At 46.6% G+C, this 18,656-nt stretch overlaps 1 protein-coding gene across 1 annotated transcript in view; it reads right to left on the reverse strand.

Annotated features, from left to right (window-relative positions):
* C1QL1 (complement C1q like 1) overlaps positions 1-16,583 on the reverse strand; it is a 41,809-nt gene extending 25,226 nt beyond the window's left edge. The window contains exon 1 of the mRNA XM_029573393.1: positions 15,981-16,583. Coding sequence (XP_029429253.1) covers positions 15,981-16,583 — 603 coding nt within the window. The remainder of the gene's footprint in view (positions 1-15,980) is intronic.
* Positions 16,584-18,656: the final 2,073 nt, after the last annotated feature.

An 18,656-nucleotide genomic window follows, 5' to 3' on the forward strand; every position in this document is an offset into this window, starting at 1 on the left:
TGAATGGCATAACGGCACTGGGGTTCATCTCCATCTCAAATGATTTAACAGCCACACCTATCTCAATGGCATAATGTTTGGGTATTTAATGGTAAATAAAAGTTCTAATTCTGGCCATTAAAAATGCACAAGAATCAAACCTTTTCCAATGGAAAGGATGTAAAACTAGGGATCATGATATGAAGCTCAATGGATAGTCTCAAGAGCAACCTCAGGAAACATTTTTTCATGGAAAGGGCAGTGGATGCCTAAAACACTCTCCTGGAAAAGGTGGTGAAGACGAGCATGGTAAAAGAATTCAAAAGGGAGAGGGATAAACATGGGGGTTTCCTAGTGGCTAGAGGCAAGAAATGAAGAGCCAGCGAAACATTTCCGCATGGGGATAACCTGCCTGGGGCAGCAGTTACAACCAGCAAGCGGTGCATTCAAGGGATCCATTTGGGCATATCTTACAGTTAATAAGTGGTTTAGCTATCTGACTGTTACATTCAGTGAAATTTGATCAAGTTCACTCATGATGGCAGTAGAGCCGGAGCATTGTGCTTCTACGGCCAGAGCAGGCCTCTGTGCACTGCAAGAAAGAATAAAGAAATGAAGCTGGAAACAGGAGGTCCGGCAATCACCTGCTTTTACAGCTGGGCGGGTAACCTTTACGGAGCGGTAGTTACAACCCTAAAAACCTTGCTGGGAAGACTGGATGGACCAGTCTGCCATCATTTGTTATGTTACTAATCCACCCCATCCCAGCTCTGCTGTACACCCAACCACAACCACCAAATTGTCCTTGGACAGGTGACTTCTTGCTCAACCCACATGGAATTCTCACAACCTTCACCAAAAACAGGCAGCTTGAGGCGCATGCTTGAAAAAGAGACTATTTCCATAAGAGTTATGTCTGACGACACTTTGGGTTTTATGCATTTTTTTTCCTACACAAAAGAGTTTGGAGATGTAGTGTTTGTTTTAATTTTTAGCTTTAAAATGCTGCTTTGTAAGAATTGTACATAAGTACTGTGCAGACTTTGGCCCTGGGGTTCTTTAACTACCAAACCTGTCAAGAGAAAGCTGTTTTCTTTCTACTTGTGATTGAAGCTATTATTTAAAGAAGATCTCTCACACTTTCTCGCTCATCATTCTTATTTCTTTCTGCGCTCTCTTCTCTCTTCAGCATTTCTTTCATTCTTTCCCTCTCCTTATTTAACATTTCTAGACTCCTCCTCTATTCCTCCCGTCTGCAGATCTCCTCTGCCTTAATTATATTCTCTTTACCATCAGGCAATCTCTTGTCATGGCCACAATTGTGGATCTCTGCTAATTACAGAATGAAACATCTTCTGATAATTCAAGAAAAAAAAAAAGAATTGGGTTTTCCCACCTCAGGAAGGGTCAATAGACTGATTCAGAGCCTGTTGTGTTGACCCAATACCTTCCATTTATTTGAAGAGTGGGGGCCAAAGTCTTTTCCGTGACTGGCATTTATTGTTAATAATTCATTGGAGCAAGGTTTGCTGCCTGGTGCACTGAACGAAGCCAGGGCTGCACTTGTTTGAAGATAGGAACTGACCCAAAGATTCCAGTGACTTATCACCTCATTTCCCATCTCCCCTTTCTCAGTAAAGTTATAGAGAAAGCTGTGTATCAACAGCTTCTGGAATATGTAGATGGTGCAGGAGTTCTTCCATGCTGCCAATGGCATGGAAACAGTTTTGTTGTCCTTGGTAGATGGTATGTGGCAGCAGGCAGATGAATATAGAATTGATTCAGACAACAACAACAAGGACTGAATTACACAGTCTGGGTAAACAAATAAGCATGGGCGTAGCTTGCTTGTTATGTTGGTTACTACCCCAAATCAATTAAGCCTGATTCTTCACTTTCAATGCATATCCAGCTTAGCTCTCTGCTTCAACGGCAGTGGGGGGGAATGAAGAAAAGAGGATTTATATTCAGAGAACAACCAACAAGGACTGAATTGCACAGGCTGGGTAAACAAATAAGCATGGGAGTAGCTTGCTTATTGCGGCGGTTACTACCCCTAACCAATTAAGCTAGATACTTCACTTAGATGCAATTCCAGCACTGCTCTCTACATTAATGGCGGGGGTGGAAGGGAAATAGAACCAAAAGGTTACTAAGGGCCAAGAGTAACAGATAAGTATGAGGAAAAAAAAGTGTGAAAGCTTGCTGGGCAGACTGGATGGGCCATTTGGTCTTCTTCTGCCATCATTTCTATGTTTCTTTGATATTGGCATTGCTGTATCTGTCTACTATATTTGACACCATCAACCACAGCATTTTGTTAGAGTGGGTAGGTGAGGTTGGAGTGAGTGGACCGGTGTTTAGTTGGCTGTAGTAATTTCTTTCAAGATGGATACGTGGTGTTCTAGGAAATGGGTTGCAGTCTGCCCCATGTCCTCTGGAATTTGGAGTTCCACAAGGATTAGTACCGTGGCTCCCATGCTGGAGATGGTCCAGGGGTTTGGGGTGCCATCTATTTACTAACACCATTCAGTTAGTGGCAGCCATTAATAGTACCAAGGATCCTGTGTGCTAAACTTTTCTATATACTTAGAAACAGTAGCAGCTGGGTCGTAACAGTTTAAGCTGAAAAGTCTACTAAGATAAAGTTATTTTGGAATAGTAGATGGAAGAGGAAACTGACCATTTAGCCTATAGTCCTAGGAGAAACCCAAGTATGTAGTTCATAATCTGGGTCTATACCTGGGTTTGCAGTTATGAATAATTGTACAGATATGTGGTGAACAATTCATTTATGTTCCTATGATATATTTGCTATGAGTATTACTGGACAAAAAATATCTGCTGCTGGTGACCCCCATACATTAGTTCTAAGGAAAATCAATTACTGCAATGGTTACAACTACTGTAAAATATTGCATATCTGAAAGAAGGGAAGAAAAGCTCAGATCATGTACACCCATTCATAGAAACATAGAAACATGATGACAGAAAAAGATCATATGGCCCATCTAGTTTACTTATCCATAACTACATAAGATTTGCCATACTGGGTCAGACCAAAGGTCCATCAAGCCCAGTATCCTGTTTCCAACAATGGCCAATCCAGGTCACAAGTACTTGGCAGGATCCCAAAGGTTAGATAGATTCCAAGCTCCTTATCCCATGAATAAGCAGTGGATTTCTGCAACTCCACCTTAATAATGGTTTATGGACTTTTCCTTCAGGAACTTGTCCAAACCTTTTTTAAATGCAGATACACTAATAGCTTTCACTACATCCTCTGACAATGAATTCCAGAGCTTAATTATGCGTTGAGTAAACAACTATTTCTCTTATTAGTTTTAAATATATTTCCTAGTAACGTCATTGTGTTTTCCCTGGTCTTTGTACTCTTTGAACTCTTTGCTATCTGGTTAACTCAGTGGTTCCCATCCCTGTCCTGGGGACCCCCCAGCCAGTCAGTTTTTCAGGATATCCACTATGAATATGCATGAGAGAAAATTTGCATGCACTGCCTTCATAACCTGCACATTTTCTCTCATACATATTCATTGTGGATATCCTGAAAACCCGACTGGCTGGGAGGGGGGGGGGGGGGAGAGGGTCCCCAGGACAGGGTTGGGAACCACTGGTCTAACTAATTTAGCTTTACCATTCCCATCACTCCCTCAGAGATTCCCTGTGATTATCCCATGCTTTCTTGAATTCAGATACTATTTTTGTCTCCACCACCTCCACTAGGAGGGGTCTTCCATGCATTCACTACTCTCTGTGTAAAGAAATATTTCCTGAGTCTACCCCTTTCACCCTCCTCCCATGATCTCTCTCTCATTTTAGAAATTCCTTTTTGTTGAAAGAGACCTCCCTTCTGTGCAAGGAAACCTTTGAGATATTTGAATGTCTCCATCATATCTCCCCTATCCCACTTTTCCTCTAGGGTATACATGTTTAGATCTATAAGTCTGAAGACCGCTGCCCATTTCAGCAGGCACCGCTTGCACTGAACCCAACCGGTTTATATCTCTACGAAGGTGCAACCTCCAGAACTGTACACAGTATTCCAAATGAGGACTCACTAGGGATCTATGCAAGCGCAATATCACCTCCCTTTTTCTGCTGACCAGTCCTCTCCCTGTGCAGCCAAGCATCTTTCTGGCGCTTGCTGTCATTTTATCTACTTGTTTGGCCACCTTGAGATCATCTGATACAATCACCCCCAGATCCCGCTCTTCTTTCCTGCTTAGAATTTCACCCCCAATACTGTACCTCTCCTTTGGGCTTTTGCAGCCTAAATACATAACTTTATTTCTTATCTTTACATCTTGGCTGCCAGACCCTAGAGTAGTCCTCGGGTTTTGCTAGGCCCCTCCTCATATTTTCCACAACTTCCTGGCTGTCTATCCTGTTGCAGATTTTGGTGGTATCAGCATTCTTCATTCATTGCTTTGGCTCCCAATGAAACAGAGAATCCAATTTGTACGATCTTTCCTTTAATCTTAAAATGCCTCCATCAGGCTAAACCAGCATATTTAGCAGAGTTGCCATGATCTTCCCAGCAAGCTCTGTTGGCAGCACTGACATTTCTAGAGGTACCTGAAAATCTGTATTTCCATGCTTCAGTCCAGTAACGTGGAATTCTGTTTCTCTGGAGGTTTGGTTAGAACTGAATTATCTCACATTTTATAAGGTCAAGACCTGGCTCTTCCAGCAAACATTCTCGTAGGTTGTAGGAGGAGCAAGAGCAGGATAGGGGGATCGGGGCTGATGAAAGGAAATATTTATTTTGAGGTTACTATTTTTCCCTTGTGTTATGTTTGTTTGTTTTTTTTTAAGTTATTTTTGGGCTGAGTATGGGGGTATGGGGGATAAGGGGAGAGATGGATATGGGTTGAAGGATGAGGGGAGGGGTAGGAGCAGGGTGGGGTTTTTAATACTGATGAGTGGATGTGTGTGGTTGGTTGGTTTTAATGTTGATTACTGTATATGAGCACGTCTGGGGTTCTTAATCTTTATATTGTATGTGATTTGTGAGGCAGTGCCCCTAGTGTTCCTCCATTTTCCTATGCAGGACCAGGCTAGATGCCTGGTCCACCTTAAATGCCTTAAGGAGAGTAGGCTCTATGGGCGGGATCTTGTAGGGCAGGTGGGGCTCAGAGGGCATGACCAGAGACTGAGGAATAGGAGCTGGGGATAGGAGGTGGGGATAACCAGGCCCAGGTCTCCAGGAGGAAGGCAGCTTCTGTAACGTAACACTGTCCAAACCCTGAGCTGAGAGAAAACAACACACTGTAAGTAAAGAGTGTACACTGCCTGAGGAGAAGACACTCTATGGTTGTGCATGTGTGAAGTTATAAAAGGAGTTACTGTTTTAAGAAGGCTGGAATCAGTCTAGTTTGTCTCCAGGCCTGTGGGAATCACCGCTCATTCCCACAGTGACATAAAGAATTGTTATATTTGATTTTAGTGTAACCCACGCTGGGATTTATAATATATAACGGGTAATCAAATTTGAATTCTAAATAAATATCCTCCAATTCTTTCCTCATGTTTCCCAGTGAGAATGACCTGTTTGCAGGGGAGCAGAAGCACTGAGAGAAAGGGGCGTCTGACCTAGCACGGAGGCACTTGAAGGGGGTAAAGATTCAGGGACACTTTAACTCTTCTTCATGGAGACAGTTACATCTGCGTCATCGGGAATTGCGGGGATAATGGAACTGGATCTGAAGTAGACAGCTTGCAATTAACTTAGTAAACTACTAAATAATAGCAGAATAATACCGTCCAGCCCTTCTAGTCTGCCCAGCTACTCTTTCCACACTGCTAAGGATTCATCCCCGCTGCCAGCCACAGAGTGTGACCACCTGCAAGATTTCTCCTTATCCTGCCTTCCCCCTTGAAATTACATCAGCTTGGGCAAAAGAGCATCCGAGATCCTTATTTTATTCCCTCCTGTATCCACCTTTCCCATGCCTAAACACAAGGCTCTGTAATAATCCAAGTAGCCAGTGATATTAGCGGAGTCGCTGCCCAAACACCCGATCTCTTGCATTTCCATTAGGACTTCTAGTTTTTACAGAATTTGCAGCCTGCCAGGCAGACCCATCTGCAGGAATAGTTTGATTCCATCCTCAGTCTGATCTAAAGAGCCCTGCCATTACTAGTGAGAGCCCCTCCAGCAGTCTCACAGAGAGAGTGGTAACCGCCCGGAAGGATCCCCAGGAATGGCAGCAGTTGAGGTCAGAGAGGAGGAAACGGGTGCAAGGAAATAAGAAGGCAGAGACAGAACAGAAGCAGAGCAGAAAGGGAGAAAGTGGAGGGGGTGGGAGAGAAGGAGAAAGGAAGGGAGGACAAGGAATTCAGAGAGCGCCGCCATCTCCAGTATTAAATCCAGAAACAAAGAACGCTTGCCAAAACCTGTTAATGAGAGGTGACATTTTGAGAGCTTGATTTGTCCCAACAGATGGCATCACACTTGTGCAGGGTAAGCTTCTTCTTTTGCATTTCAGCAGACAGAGTTCACTGGGAGTCCTTCCGACTCCGACAGACACAGCCTGACTGCTGCAGAGGGTCAGCAGTGAACGCGCAGGCGTGCTTCTGACGGCGGAGGGAAGGCTTCAGAAGTTCCCTTACATCTCCCTTTAACAGCTGGCTAACTTATCTCCGGCCCAGTCGAGGCTTTTCCTAAATTCTGCCCTCAAATTCTTTTCAGAGCACCAGCAAAACCTCCCAAGGGACCCCCATTCCTGGTGGGGAGCGCAGTAATCCCAAGCTTGATACCAATCACGAAGCTGCACAAGCTGGAGGAATGGAAGACTTTTTTTCTTTTCTTTTTTGTGAGAAAGGCACTTATTATTATTAAAATCTTATAGTCCACTAATCCTTACTTCTTCAATGTGGATTACATGTCCTAGGTACAAATTTAAATAATGCCACAACAAACATCAAACACAAAATGCTAAAAACAAATCAACCGTGTTTAATAAATGACATCATACCAAAGTAATCCACATCTACCTAATTCTTCAGGTCACGCAAACTTTAATTAATTTCTGTAAACCAGTTTTTAAGATGAAAGCTAAATTTTCAACCAATCGAACTACTGGATTAGCAGATATGATCCCACCTTCTCACCCCCCCCCCCCCTTTTTCTGGTACAGTCCTGCACTAGCTGATGGAATGATAATTGGACTATTCCACTGTGGTGGGGGGGGGGGGGGATTTTGCTTCTTGGAACCCAAAAACCTGACATTCATAGGTGTTCCATAATAACATACATTGTGCTGAGTCCCTCATACTACATGAGTGTTACCTCTGGGCTACTTAGCTCAAAGGAATCATCATGGCCTTTCCCCTCTAGCCTAGGTTACCAGTTCAAATCTAGCTCAGGTTGCTAGAGACCAACCTAAGAATCCTGCCAGAGTAGAAGCATTCACCGTGCCAGCCCCTGTCAGATTTCTGTGAATTCTGCCTCACATCGTACCCCTAAATTGTGACAAGGACACCAGGAGGAAGAGCAGTCCATGCCTGCCTTACCGAAAGCCTTGCTTTTCTTATTTCCTGGTCCTATGTCAAATGGGTGCACAGTCATGCTTTGGCACAGTAAGAGACACCCGCTACACCAAGGTATGATATCTTCTGCTTGGAAATAAAGGTTAACTGGAAAATTATCTATATAAATATATATTTATATACACGGTGCTACCTTCTCTTCGGACTACAAATACATTTCTTGTCTAGTTTTCTGGAGCTGACATTTCCTTGTGCAGGCCAGAGCAGAACGAGCAAAAGATGACATTAGCAGAGAATAGAATGAATCATAAAAGGCGATCCAATGCTAGTATGATAGGAAGAAGGGTAGGGGTGGGGGCTTGAAGGGTAATCAGAAAGCAACAGGCAGGATACTTTTATGGCTCATAATAGGTTAAAAAACTTAGGTCTCTCTTAAATTCTTTTTATTTATTTATTTTAATTTTAATTTTTTTTTTGCCATATCCGAAGTGTCTGATCATTTTAAATTTGAAAAGTCTTATGTTCTTGGATTGCTTTAAATTTTATTTTAATTACCCTGATCATAAGGTCATTGATGCAGTGTTCTGGTTTTGAAAAATGATTCCCCCGCGACCATGTCGCCTTGGCCATCGCTGTACTGTTTGGATTTTGTGTTGAGTTGATTCTTGCCTTTAATGTCTGGCCTGTCCCAGCAATGTAGCAGTTTGTCGTCATCGTCCTCACACTAATTCTAATGTTGCTGTATAAAAATGCCAGCAGGAGCATTTATCAGTTTTTCTGGAGCTGATATCAGCACTGGCAATTGGTCAAGGCCTCGGACTTTAGTAGGAATTATTTATACTGCATCGGCCTATGACATCCTTTCTAACTGCGTTCAATCAATGTACACCACTAACTTTTCCATCTACCTGCTAAGGCTCACAGCTTGTGAAGATGGTTTATATCGGGCATTGCAATGCGCGATTATTCATCTGGGTACATAACAATATGAGGTTTATGAAACGTAGGAAAGCAGTTTGCTTGAAAGTTTGTTTTGGGCCTCTCCAGCTCCTGCTGTATGAGAAGCTGGAGAGGCTCTCAGACTAATGACGTTTCCTCAGATCCCTTCAGCTTTATTTAACATTGTTTCTGCTCCCCTCTGTGGAACCTGGATCGAGCATCAAAACTGATAGCTAGACTCTCCATCCCAGTGGTGGCTGCTTGCACATCTCTGTGGTATTAAAATGCAAAGCAAGGTGGAATCCAATTTGGGTATATAATAATCATCTGTTTCTGCTTTGTCCACTAGACAGTCTTTCTCTCTAGCATTCACTAAAGTAGATTCTCTGAACAGAAGCAGGGTCGCTGAGTCACACGCATGGATCACGTGACCACGCGCCAACCTGAACAAACAGATTCTTCCAGAGCTTTCTGGAAAGGAGGAGTAGCCATGTGAAGAAAAGTAATAACCTAGCGGTTAGAGAAGCAGACTAAGACCTAGGGAAACCAGGCTCAAATACCATTTCTCTCACTGATGCTCCTTATGACCATGGGCAAATCATTTTACCCTCCACTGCCTCAGGTACTAAGCTAGACTGTAAAACCCTTTGGGGTTACCGTACCTGAAGCTGCAACTCACCTTGAGCTCAGTAATTAAATCCAAAGGGCAAAAGCCTTTCCCTGCTGATATGCAGTGGTTTCTAGGGTTCCCGTTTATCATTCTGTATTAACTGCATAGCTCAAGAAGTTGTTTTCTCTTAAAGCTGTTTGCCTAAAGTACGGTTTGCCGATTCAGGAATTTTTGCTCACAGACATCCTTACATGACTAAGACTTCTGCCTGAAAACAATGGTCAAAGAGTTCTTTTGCAATGCCTGGGATGACTTTTGTAGGAATTACTGCCTAGGTCTGCTCAATCTACTGACTAAAATCCACTTCTTACAAAACTTAAATTGTAACCTGACATTCTCCTCCAATTAGCTGTGACATCTGCACTCCCCTGTTGATTTACAGAGGGAAGCAAATTATTCAGTCTTCAGGAGCCATTTAAAAACTTGGGTGTCTTGAACAATGGAAGTAATCTTATGTATGGATTCGGTGTGTATTGCATTTGACAATCCTTCGTTGGTTCTTGTAGAATCAGAGGTTGTATATTGTGGTACTCTTAATCAGTTCTCATTTAGCTCCTATATTTTGCATTTTAATTGGTTCTGTTATTGACTTATTATGCTTGAACTGCTATCTGTTGATTACTTAAAACTTTTTATTATTATGATACAATTGTATGTTAGTTTACGCCTAGAGAAATGTTTAGTGAGTCAGATTGTTTTAATGTATATAGTCTCAGACTTTTTATGTCTGATTAAGATGTTATACTATTTCATGTATCTGGGATGGAATTTGTATTTTTTGCATTGATTGATTGATTGATTTACATACCTATGGTATTGTTGTTTGATATTCTGTTGTATTTTTTATTGCGAGGTGATCTGCTTTGAGCAATTTATTTTGGAGAAAATGCAGAATATCAGTGAATAAATGAAATCACATCATTGGACAATGGTTATGCTGTGGTTTGCTGACCTCAGCACCAGGAAGATTACAGCCTGTCCTTCTAGTCTAGCTTCACCCTACAGTAGAAACATACAGTAGGAAGAATAATTTTAGCCAGTAAACCAAAAAAATAGGAGCTGGAAGTTACAAATAGAAAAAGAGTCAACATGGATTTAGTAAAGGGAAATACAAATCTATTAGATTTTTTTTAAGTTTTAAATAAACACGTAGATAAAGTTGAGCCGCTTGATATAGTGTATTTGGATTTTCAGAAGGCATTTATCAGTCCCCTATGAAAGATTCCTCAGGAAAATAAAAGGCACAGGCTAGGAGGCAGTGTCCTATTATGAACTGGTAACTGGTTAGAAAACAGAAAACAGAGGACTGGATTAAATGGCCAGTTTTCCAAATGGAGAAAGGTTAGTGGAGTGCCACAGGGATCTGAACTGGGATGCTTGCCGTTTAACTATTCATAAACAATCTGCAAAAGGGAATGAGTAAGGTGATCAAATCTGCAGATTATATGAAATTATTCAAAGTTGTTAAAACAGCAGTGGATTGTGAGGGACTGCAGAGGGACCTTGTGAGACAGGAAAACTAGGCAACTGAATGGCAGATGAAATTTAATGTGGAAAGGTGCAAAGTGATGCACAGAGAGAAAAAGAATCTCAACTACAGGTACACAATGCTGGTTGCTGTGTTAGGAGTCACCACTCAATAAAAGGACAGAGTCATTGTAGACAAGACATTGAAATCCTCAATTCATTGTGCAGTGCTGCTCAAAAAAAAGCAAATATAATGTTAGGAATGATTCAGAAAGGAATGGAGAATAAAAAAGAATAGATGATATTGCCTCTGCATCAAGCCGCGGTATGACCACACCTTGAGTATTGTGTGCAGTTCTTGTTGCCACCCCCCCCCCCCTCAAGGCAGACAGAAAGGAACTAGAAAAGGTGGACGGGAGGGAAGGCACGACAAAAACGATAAAGGGAATGGAACGGCTCTGCTATGATGAGAGGCTACGCAGGCCAGGGCTCTTCTGCTTGGAGAAGAGACGGCGGAGAGGGGACAGGATAGACATTTATAAAATCAGGAGTGGGGTGGAACTGGTAAATGAAGGATGGTTATTTACCCTTTCAAAAATTACTAAAACAAGGGGGACACTCCATGAAACTAACAACCAGCAGATGTAAAACAAACCATAGAAAGGGCTTTTTCTCTCTGCGCACGATCAAGCTGTGGGATCTGCTGCCAGAGGACGTGATCAAGGCAACGAGCATAGCGGGGTTTAGAAGAGGTTTGGACAAGTTCCTGGAGGAAAAGCCCATAACACATTATTAGCTTGGGAATGAGTAACGGGACATAGGTCTACTTTGTGATATGAGCTGGGCACTTGTGACCCGGCCTGACCACTGCCTGAGACGGGATACCAGGCTCCACGGGCCTAGGTCTGACCCAGCGTGGAGGGCTAAAATACACCAAACATGAGAAATGGTTTTGCTGCCTTCCACCTTTGCCTGCTCTCATCCACAGTCACAAAACCAACTGACTGCCTTTTTCCGAGCTCAAGGCGGGTGGCAAAGGTTGACCGATGAATCTAAGGTCTGCGGTTCTTTCTGTTTTTTGCGTCCTTTAGCCATCAGTCCTCTCCAAACGAACTGCACTGTACCCCAAAAGAGAATTCTACACAGGGGAATTCCTTGTGGCAGGAGAGGTCAGCATCCCACTTAACGTGGCAGGAGCTAGAGAGCAACACACCAGCCTCACACGGGGAAGTGAAGATTGTGGCTGTGTTTATTTATCATGGAGTCCTGACCTAGATTCTTTTGCTCTCCATAACTGGATGAAAATAATTTGTTAAAACTAGCGTCGGCCTTGGATTACCTATCCGCTGCAGTACAGGAGCAGGGAGGTGCTGGGGCTCTAAACGGGGCTTTTGCGACATTGGGGAGGGACGAGGAGGAGGAGGATGACGTGAACCGTTACCTCTGCAACCAGGTATCAGAGTCCGAGCCCATATCAGTTTCAGGGCGGTCCCCTCTGTAGGGTTTCCATCAGGCGCTCCTCTCTCCTCGTGGGCCGAGCAAGGAAGGCAGAGCAGGTGAGAAAATAATCACACAGACAGAGGGTTCTTCCCATTTTGTGTCTGTGGGGAAAAAAATGCTTAGCACACAAGTGACAGCCAACTGTTAAGAGTGTGATCTAAGCTTCAGCATTTGCCCAGGCTTCCTATTTTTCCTGCTCACAGGGCTTTTTAATCAACCGACTGACTGAGGCTTAATTTTGGCTGAAAGCTGCTCCTAGGATCCAGGCCCCTTTTGCCGTGTTGGCTTGTCCTGATGAGGTGGAATCAAGGCTGCTCCTGTTTCTTTTCTTTGTTTCTTTTACATTTGTTGATTGCTCTGCCGATAATGAAAGCTGTGCGTGCGCTTATATATATATATTTTTTTTCTGTCTTTATACAAACAGAAACTTTAGAGCTTGTAAGAAGTGTGGGGTATTTGTCCTCCGGAACTGGAAGCCTGAACGAATTGAACTTTATTCTTTTCTTCCAAGAAGTGGAAGAAAGCTCCCAAAGAATTCCAGGTTCCCTGAGGTCTCCATAAAATCCCCAAATCGGTGTTCCTGGAGCCATTTTAATACTATGCAGAATTAACTTTGAACATATTGCAAACAATCTGAGAACAGGGAAGAAGTCACTGTGTGAATGTGCCGTTTCTGCAGACGTGCGAGTTGTCACTGTTCGGGGGCGGCATGATTCTGCTTACTGGGGACACGAGAGCAGTTGGCTCCAGCTGTGCCCTTTCCTGAACAGGCAATCAGGGCCTTTCACATGGTGAATGATATCAGTGCAGGACCAAACACAGTCTGAGCTTACAATTCCATTTTCTCTGTGCAGTAACTCAGAGTAAAAAAACAAAACAACACCCTCCCCCCCTATTTTAACCAGTGCCGTGATCAGATTTGATCTGGAAGAGTAGGATGTAGTTCTGAATGGCCAACCCCAAGATCTTAATTTTACAGAGTGATATGTAGGACCATAGAGTAAGAGCAAATAATGTAAATCACGTCTTTATAAGAGTCCTGGCTACTCGTACACCTGCAGCTGCCCTCCTGCCTAGGCGTGATGGATTTCCCTGCACAGGAGAAGGTAAGAGAGTTGTGGAGCTGAAAGTTACTTGCTTTTACTAAACTATGAGGGGAAAAAAAAACCAAGTAAAAAGAAATTGCTGAGCAGTTGATATGTGTGTGTGGTGTTTCTAGCCCCCTCCCCTCAATGAGTATAAAACACGTTATAAGCAGATTTAAGTCTGGGTTTAACAGCATACCTTGGCAGGGCTGTCCTTAAGGGGGGGAGGGCAATTGAAGCTTTGGGGTGCTCTGTGCTGCTGCAGTTGCCTTTTCCTCAACACCTAACACCTTTGGGGTATCAGTGGGGCAGGAGCTGCGCTGGGGGTCAGTGTGTGTGAAGAGATCTGTGCTGGATCAGAAGGGACAATGTCCGCCCTCCCCCTGCTCTTGAATCTTGGGGTGGGGAATCCTCTCTCCAATACCTTGGGGGGGGGGGGGGGGGGGGGGGGGGAGTTGCTGACCAGAGCTGAGTTGTCCCAGACCCTGCACCCACCTACAGTCAGCACTGGCTTCCACGACACAGCACCAGGCTGGAAGTAAAGTAACACAGATTGTGGAAGATGCTCTTGCTCTCAGTATACAGGAATTCTGATTTTACCAACCCCTTTATGAGGAGTTAATCCTCTGATGTTGGGGGAGTTGAGAAAGTCTGTTGGGTGCAAAAGTTGATGGTTCTCTTTTATTTCCTTTCTTTGATTTTTGTAACTATATCTTTTTCATTTTGGGTTAGATCCCTAGGTGTAATCGGAAAAGGTCAATTTTTTTTCCAGTCTGCAGCTAGATTCATGTTTTTGGTTTTGTTTTCAGTTTTGGGCTAGATCCATAAGTTTCATGCCAGGATACAATATTTCTTTGCTTGCTCATGCAGATATACCTGTCCTGAGAATCTGGTTGCAGGAGGTGGAGATAATGTGGGAAAAAGCACAGGACTGCTAAGTCCAAAAGCAAAGCACATTCAAGCAGAGTTGTCTGAATTACCAAGAAGGCTGCTCACCCCCTAAAAATGTTGCTAGCAGTAATTTTGTTATGGGGTTGACAGTTGCTTGGTTTTGATTGTAAATAATTACTACCCTTAGCATACTGCTTGGGGGTAACCTGCACGGAGCGGCAGTTACTACCTTAAGAAACTTGCTGGGCAGACTGGATGGACCATTTGGTCTTTTTCTGCCATCATTACTGTGTTACAGACAAAGCGAATACATGAGCAATTTTTTTTTGTTTTGTTTTTTTGAATAAAGCACTAAAATAGAAACCGTGCCAGTCCAGCAGGGCTTTAGCTGGAGATGGAAGTGATCCAGCTGCCGGCCTTAAACTGGCACCACAACAAGAGAAAGAGCATGTACAGCGGAGCTGGAGCAAGCCAGCAAACACCTCTGCTCAGTCCGAGCTCGCTTCCCTTCTCTCAGAGTGAGCTGGAGAGAAGAATATTGCATTTTTTTTTATAGCTGTATTACAAGTTGTTTTGGATAAGAAGGTTCTACCCACCCTGTTTTGTCTAGCCAGTGTTTTTGCAGATTGATACGTCTAGCCCTGTGTTACCTGCATAGGCCTTGGTCTGTATCTGTCTATAGGTTAATGCCCCTAACTCTGAGTTACTTACACAGTCCTTCTCTTATCTCATGTCCCTCCTGGTCCTGTACCAACTCCAGGCTGATTCACCTCTCCTTGGGCACCCTGCACAGACCCTCTCTGGCCTGATGCCCTGGGTCCTGTGCCAGTCCATAGTCTGGTGCACCTGTCCCTCTCTTACCTGCACAGTCCTCACTCTGGAGCTGAGGTACCTGTTTCTATGTCACCCGAGGCTATAGCCTGATAATGTCTGGGCTGGAAGGTACTGGGGCTGTAATCTCCTAGCGTTGACCGTGGTTAAAAACGGGGCACTTAAAAAAAAATAAAATAAAATCCAGTGGGCACATCTCAGCACTCGCCCAAATAAAGCAAAATCTGGTCTGGCAATTGTTGGATGTAATCACATTCTTTCAGGTTAAAATAAAAAGCGCATGACTGACGCGTCGGTATTGTGTCTTGGAAACTATTTCGGTCCCCGATAAGTCCCTGCCTCTGTCATCTCTCTGGCTTTAACAGTTTCCTCCGCCCTGGCCTCCTGATCTGGGGGATTTCGCAATTACTCCAGCGCCAGCTAATTTCCTTGCCCTTTCCCTTGGCATTCGAGTTGGCCAATACTCCCCCTCCCCAAGAAAAGGAACCGATCCGGCTGTTTCTTATTCCGGCTCCAGGCAGGCGCTCAGGCAAACTCGTTTAATGTAATCGGATTTACGATGTTCGGATTCCGCCTTAGCAGGGAGCCCCAGGCAATCTAATCACATCCCGGCCCAGTCCTCCTCCCCGCGAGAAAATCCGATCAGGAAAAGGAGGCAGGGAAGAGTGCAGACCTCCCCCGCCCCTCCCCGGCCAGATTCCCCCCTCCCTGGAATGGGGTAAATGCTGCTCGGGCTCCTCCTGGTTCCTCAATTCTTTTCGCGCTGTATTTCGCTCTCTCTCTCTCTCTCTCCTGTCGTTTTTGAATAGGACCCGAGCTTTAGTTTCTCGGGTGGGAGGGGGGAGAGCTCTACCCCAAGTACTGGACTTTTCCTTTTCACGCTGCCCGCGAAAGGATCTGCTTCTCTGGGTCCTCCTTGTGTCCCTGTCCTGGTCCCAGAAATGGGACCAGGACAGGGAGAGTCGCCCCCTGAGGCCCAGCTTAGAGACCGCTGCCTAAAAGCAAAGGGTCCCCGGAGGCAACTTTGAGTGCCGGCGCTGGCAGGAGGCAGAGCGCGCTGAGGCCCGGGGGAGGGAGGGGGCATCGGGTGCCGGGGGGGCTCTTACCTGCCCGTTCTTGCACAGGTCCGCCCACATGCTGGTGCCGTCCCCGCCTCGCATCAGGACGTGGTAGGTGAAGAAGTAGGTGCCCGGGATGTTGCAGGTGAACTTCCCCGTGGCGGCGTCGTAGTTGTTGCCCAGGTTGGAGACCACGTCGTCAAACTTGAGGACCTCGTAGCCTTCGTGCGGGTTCTTCAGGCCGGCGTAGAAGGCCACCCGGGGCACCGTGGTGTAGGTGGCCGTGCTGATGGCCCCGCTGCTGCCCGCTCCCGGCAGCCCGGGTGGCCCTGGCCTGCCCACCTCCCCTCGCTCCCCGGGGGGCCCCACTGGCCCCGGGGGACCGGGCTCCCCGGGTGGCCCCGGGGGCCCCGGTTTCCCGGGCCGGCCGGGCTTCCCCTGCGGCCCCTGCAGCAGGGTGGACAGGGGGGGCGCCCCGCTGTGCTCGCCCAGAGCCTCCGCCTCCGCCCGGACGCTGGCACTGGTGGTGGCGGAGGCCTTGCCCAGGTGAGGGTCACAGACCATGCGGCAGGTGCCCAGCATCTCATAGTGGCCGTCCGTGCCCACCGAGCTGACCAGCACCGGGATGAGGATGACCAGCACCAGCAGCATCAGCACCCCCACGGCGGCGGCCACCAGGGTCTTCCTGCCGAGGCTCAGCCTGGGAAGAGGCTGAGCGCGCTGCCTCCCCGGCGGAGGAATGGTGGAGGGTGGGGGGGGGGGGGGGGCCTGCCCCCTCCTAACCAGTGAGAGGGAGAAAAAAAAACAAAGAAATCTAAAGTAAGGAATCGCAGCAAAGCCCACGCCCGGGTCTGGGGACAGTCAGCAAAGTGAGTGGCGCCGATTGCTGGGGAGGAGGCTCTTATATAGCGGCAGCTCGGGTGCCCCCCGGCTCAGGCACGTGGAGAGGAGCAGGTTGCCTTTCTGCGGCTCTAGCAGCTCCGCCACATCGCGAGCTGCCTCCCTCTCTCCCTCCCGCCCGCTATCTGTCCCTCCCTCCCTCCCTCTCTCTGCATATCTCTCTCCCTCCCTCCCTGGCTCTGTCCCTCTCCTCACTCACTCTGTCTGCATGTCTTCCCTCCCCCCGCGTCTTTGTCCCATCCTTCCCTCCCCCCCCCCCCTTCCCCCCAGGTGTTTGCACGTCCCTCTCTCTCCCTCCCCTGGGCACCCCTGCCCTCTCCCCGTCCCCTAACTTTTTCCTCCTTCCCTGGCTCCGGCTCTCATCTTACACGAGGCTCTCACTTTAACTTCTCCTACCTCTTAGCGGCGGGGCCCTCCTCCTCCTCTCCCCCCTGCCCACCATATCTCGGGGTGGGGGAGGGGGGGGAGAGCCTAAAAGGCAGGGGGACAGTGCGATCCCGCTCCGAGCGCCGGAGAGCGTTTCATGGATGGGCAGCGAGTGATTGATCGCGGGCGCGGTGGGACGGCTTTGATTTTGTGACTCTTCCCTGGGAAGAGCTGTCAGGGGCGCAGAGACGGCCCCCGTCCGATTGAGGAGGCAGAACAAAAAAACCTCCTCTTTCTCCTCTTGCCCCCCTTCCCCGCCAGCTTTCGTTTCTGGCTCTGAAGTTCCTTTCGGGCTGATGCTCTCGGGGCTTTTCTCGCAGGGGGGGGGGGGGGGAAGATTCCTTTCCCGGGTCCGGTTTCGGAGCTGCTGGGTGGTGACCTGAAGGTTCGGGGGAGGGGTGGGGAGGGGGTCGACCTTTGAAATCAGAAAAGGCTTCCCCTCCCCAGAACAGGGTCAGGGATGCCACAGTCTTCCCTAGCATACACGAGATTCACTTTTGGGTTTTTTTATTGCCCCTTTCTTGATTCCTAATTAAGAAGAGAAAGTAAAACGAGACCTGCAGAAGAGGCGCCTGGCAGTGACAGCAGGGCCCGCCCCGAGTCGGGAGAGACCTCGATGCCGCTCCGCTTCTCTCCTCATTAACGCCGCAGCTCTGCCTGCAACCGCTTTAAAATTAAACAAACCCAAACCTCTCTAACTCTGATCCCCCCTCTCCATGCTGCAACCTTCCCTCTCTCTCTCATACCTTTCACCCTCTCCCTCCCCTCCATCTCGCTTTCTCTCCATTTCCCTGGCTTTCTCCACCCTGCCCCTTGGCTCCCCCCCCCCCCCTCCTGCCCTCTTCTGAATGTCTCCAGGTTTTCTTTCTCCTCCTCCCTCCTCTCCCTTCTGCTCTCCCGTGTGTCTCTCGCCTGTCCCTCTCTTCCCACCCCCCTCTCTCTTTGCTTTTTCTATTCTGTTTTGCTTGGTTCATGAACCGTTGCCTTATTGCATTAAAATGTTTAGGCTCCGTGAACTGAGATGTGTCTTCTTTCATCAAAATCTATGTCATATTTTAGCTCAGTGCTCGGGTCGCCCCTTCCCTCCCCTCCCCCCTTCCAGCCTAGCTCCCTGCCCCCACGTGGTTTTGTTTTTTTATTTTCTTCCATCTCCTTTTTGATTTAGTCACTTGTCAGTCTCTGCTTTCCAAGCTGGGTTCCGGGCTCTTCCAGTTTTCTGGTTTTAAGCTGATGATGTAGCACGGAAGGGTCTCCAGGGGCTTCGGATCCGGGCTTAAACCGGTGGCAAAAGTCACAGGGAAAAAAAGATCGTGAGGATGATCTGGACACAAATTAAAAAACAAACAAACAAACAAACCCGAACCTCCTAAAATATTCAAAGCCAGTCCTCCTCCCTGG

Source organism: Rhinatrema bivittatum, chromosome 12 (genome assembly GCF_901001135.1).
Source record: "Rhinatrema bivittatum chromosome 12, aRhiBiv1.1, whole genome shotgun sequence".
Classification (NCBI taxonomy): domain Eukaryota; kingdom Metazoa; phylum Chordata; class Amphibia; order Gymnophiona; family Rhinatrematidae; genus Rhinatrema; species Rhinatrema bivittatum.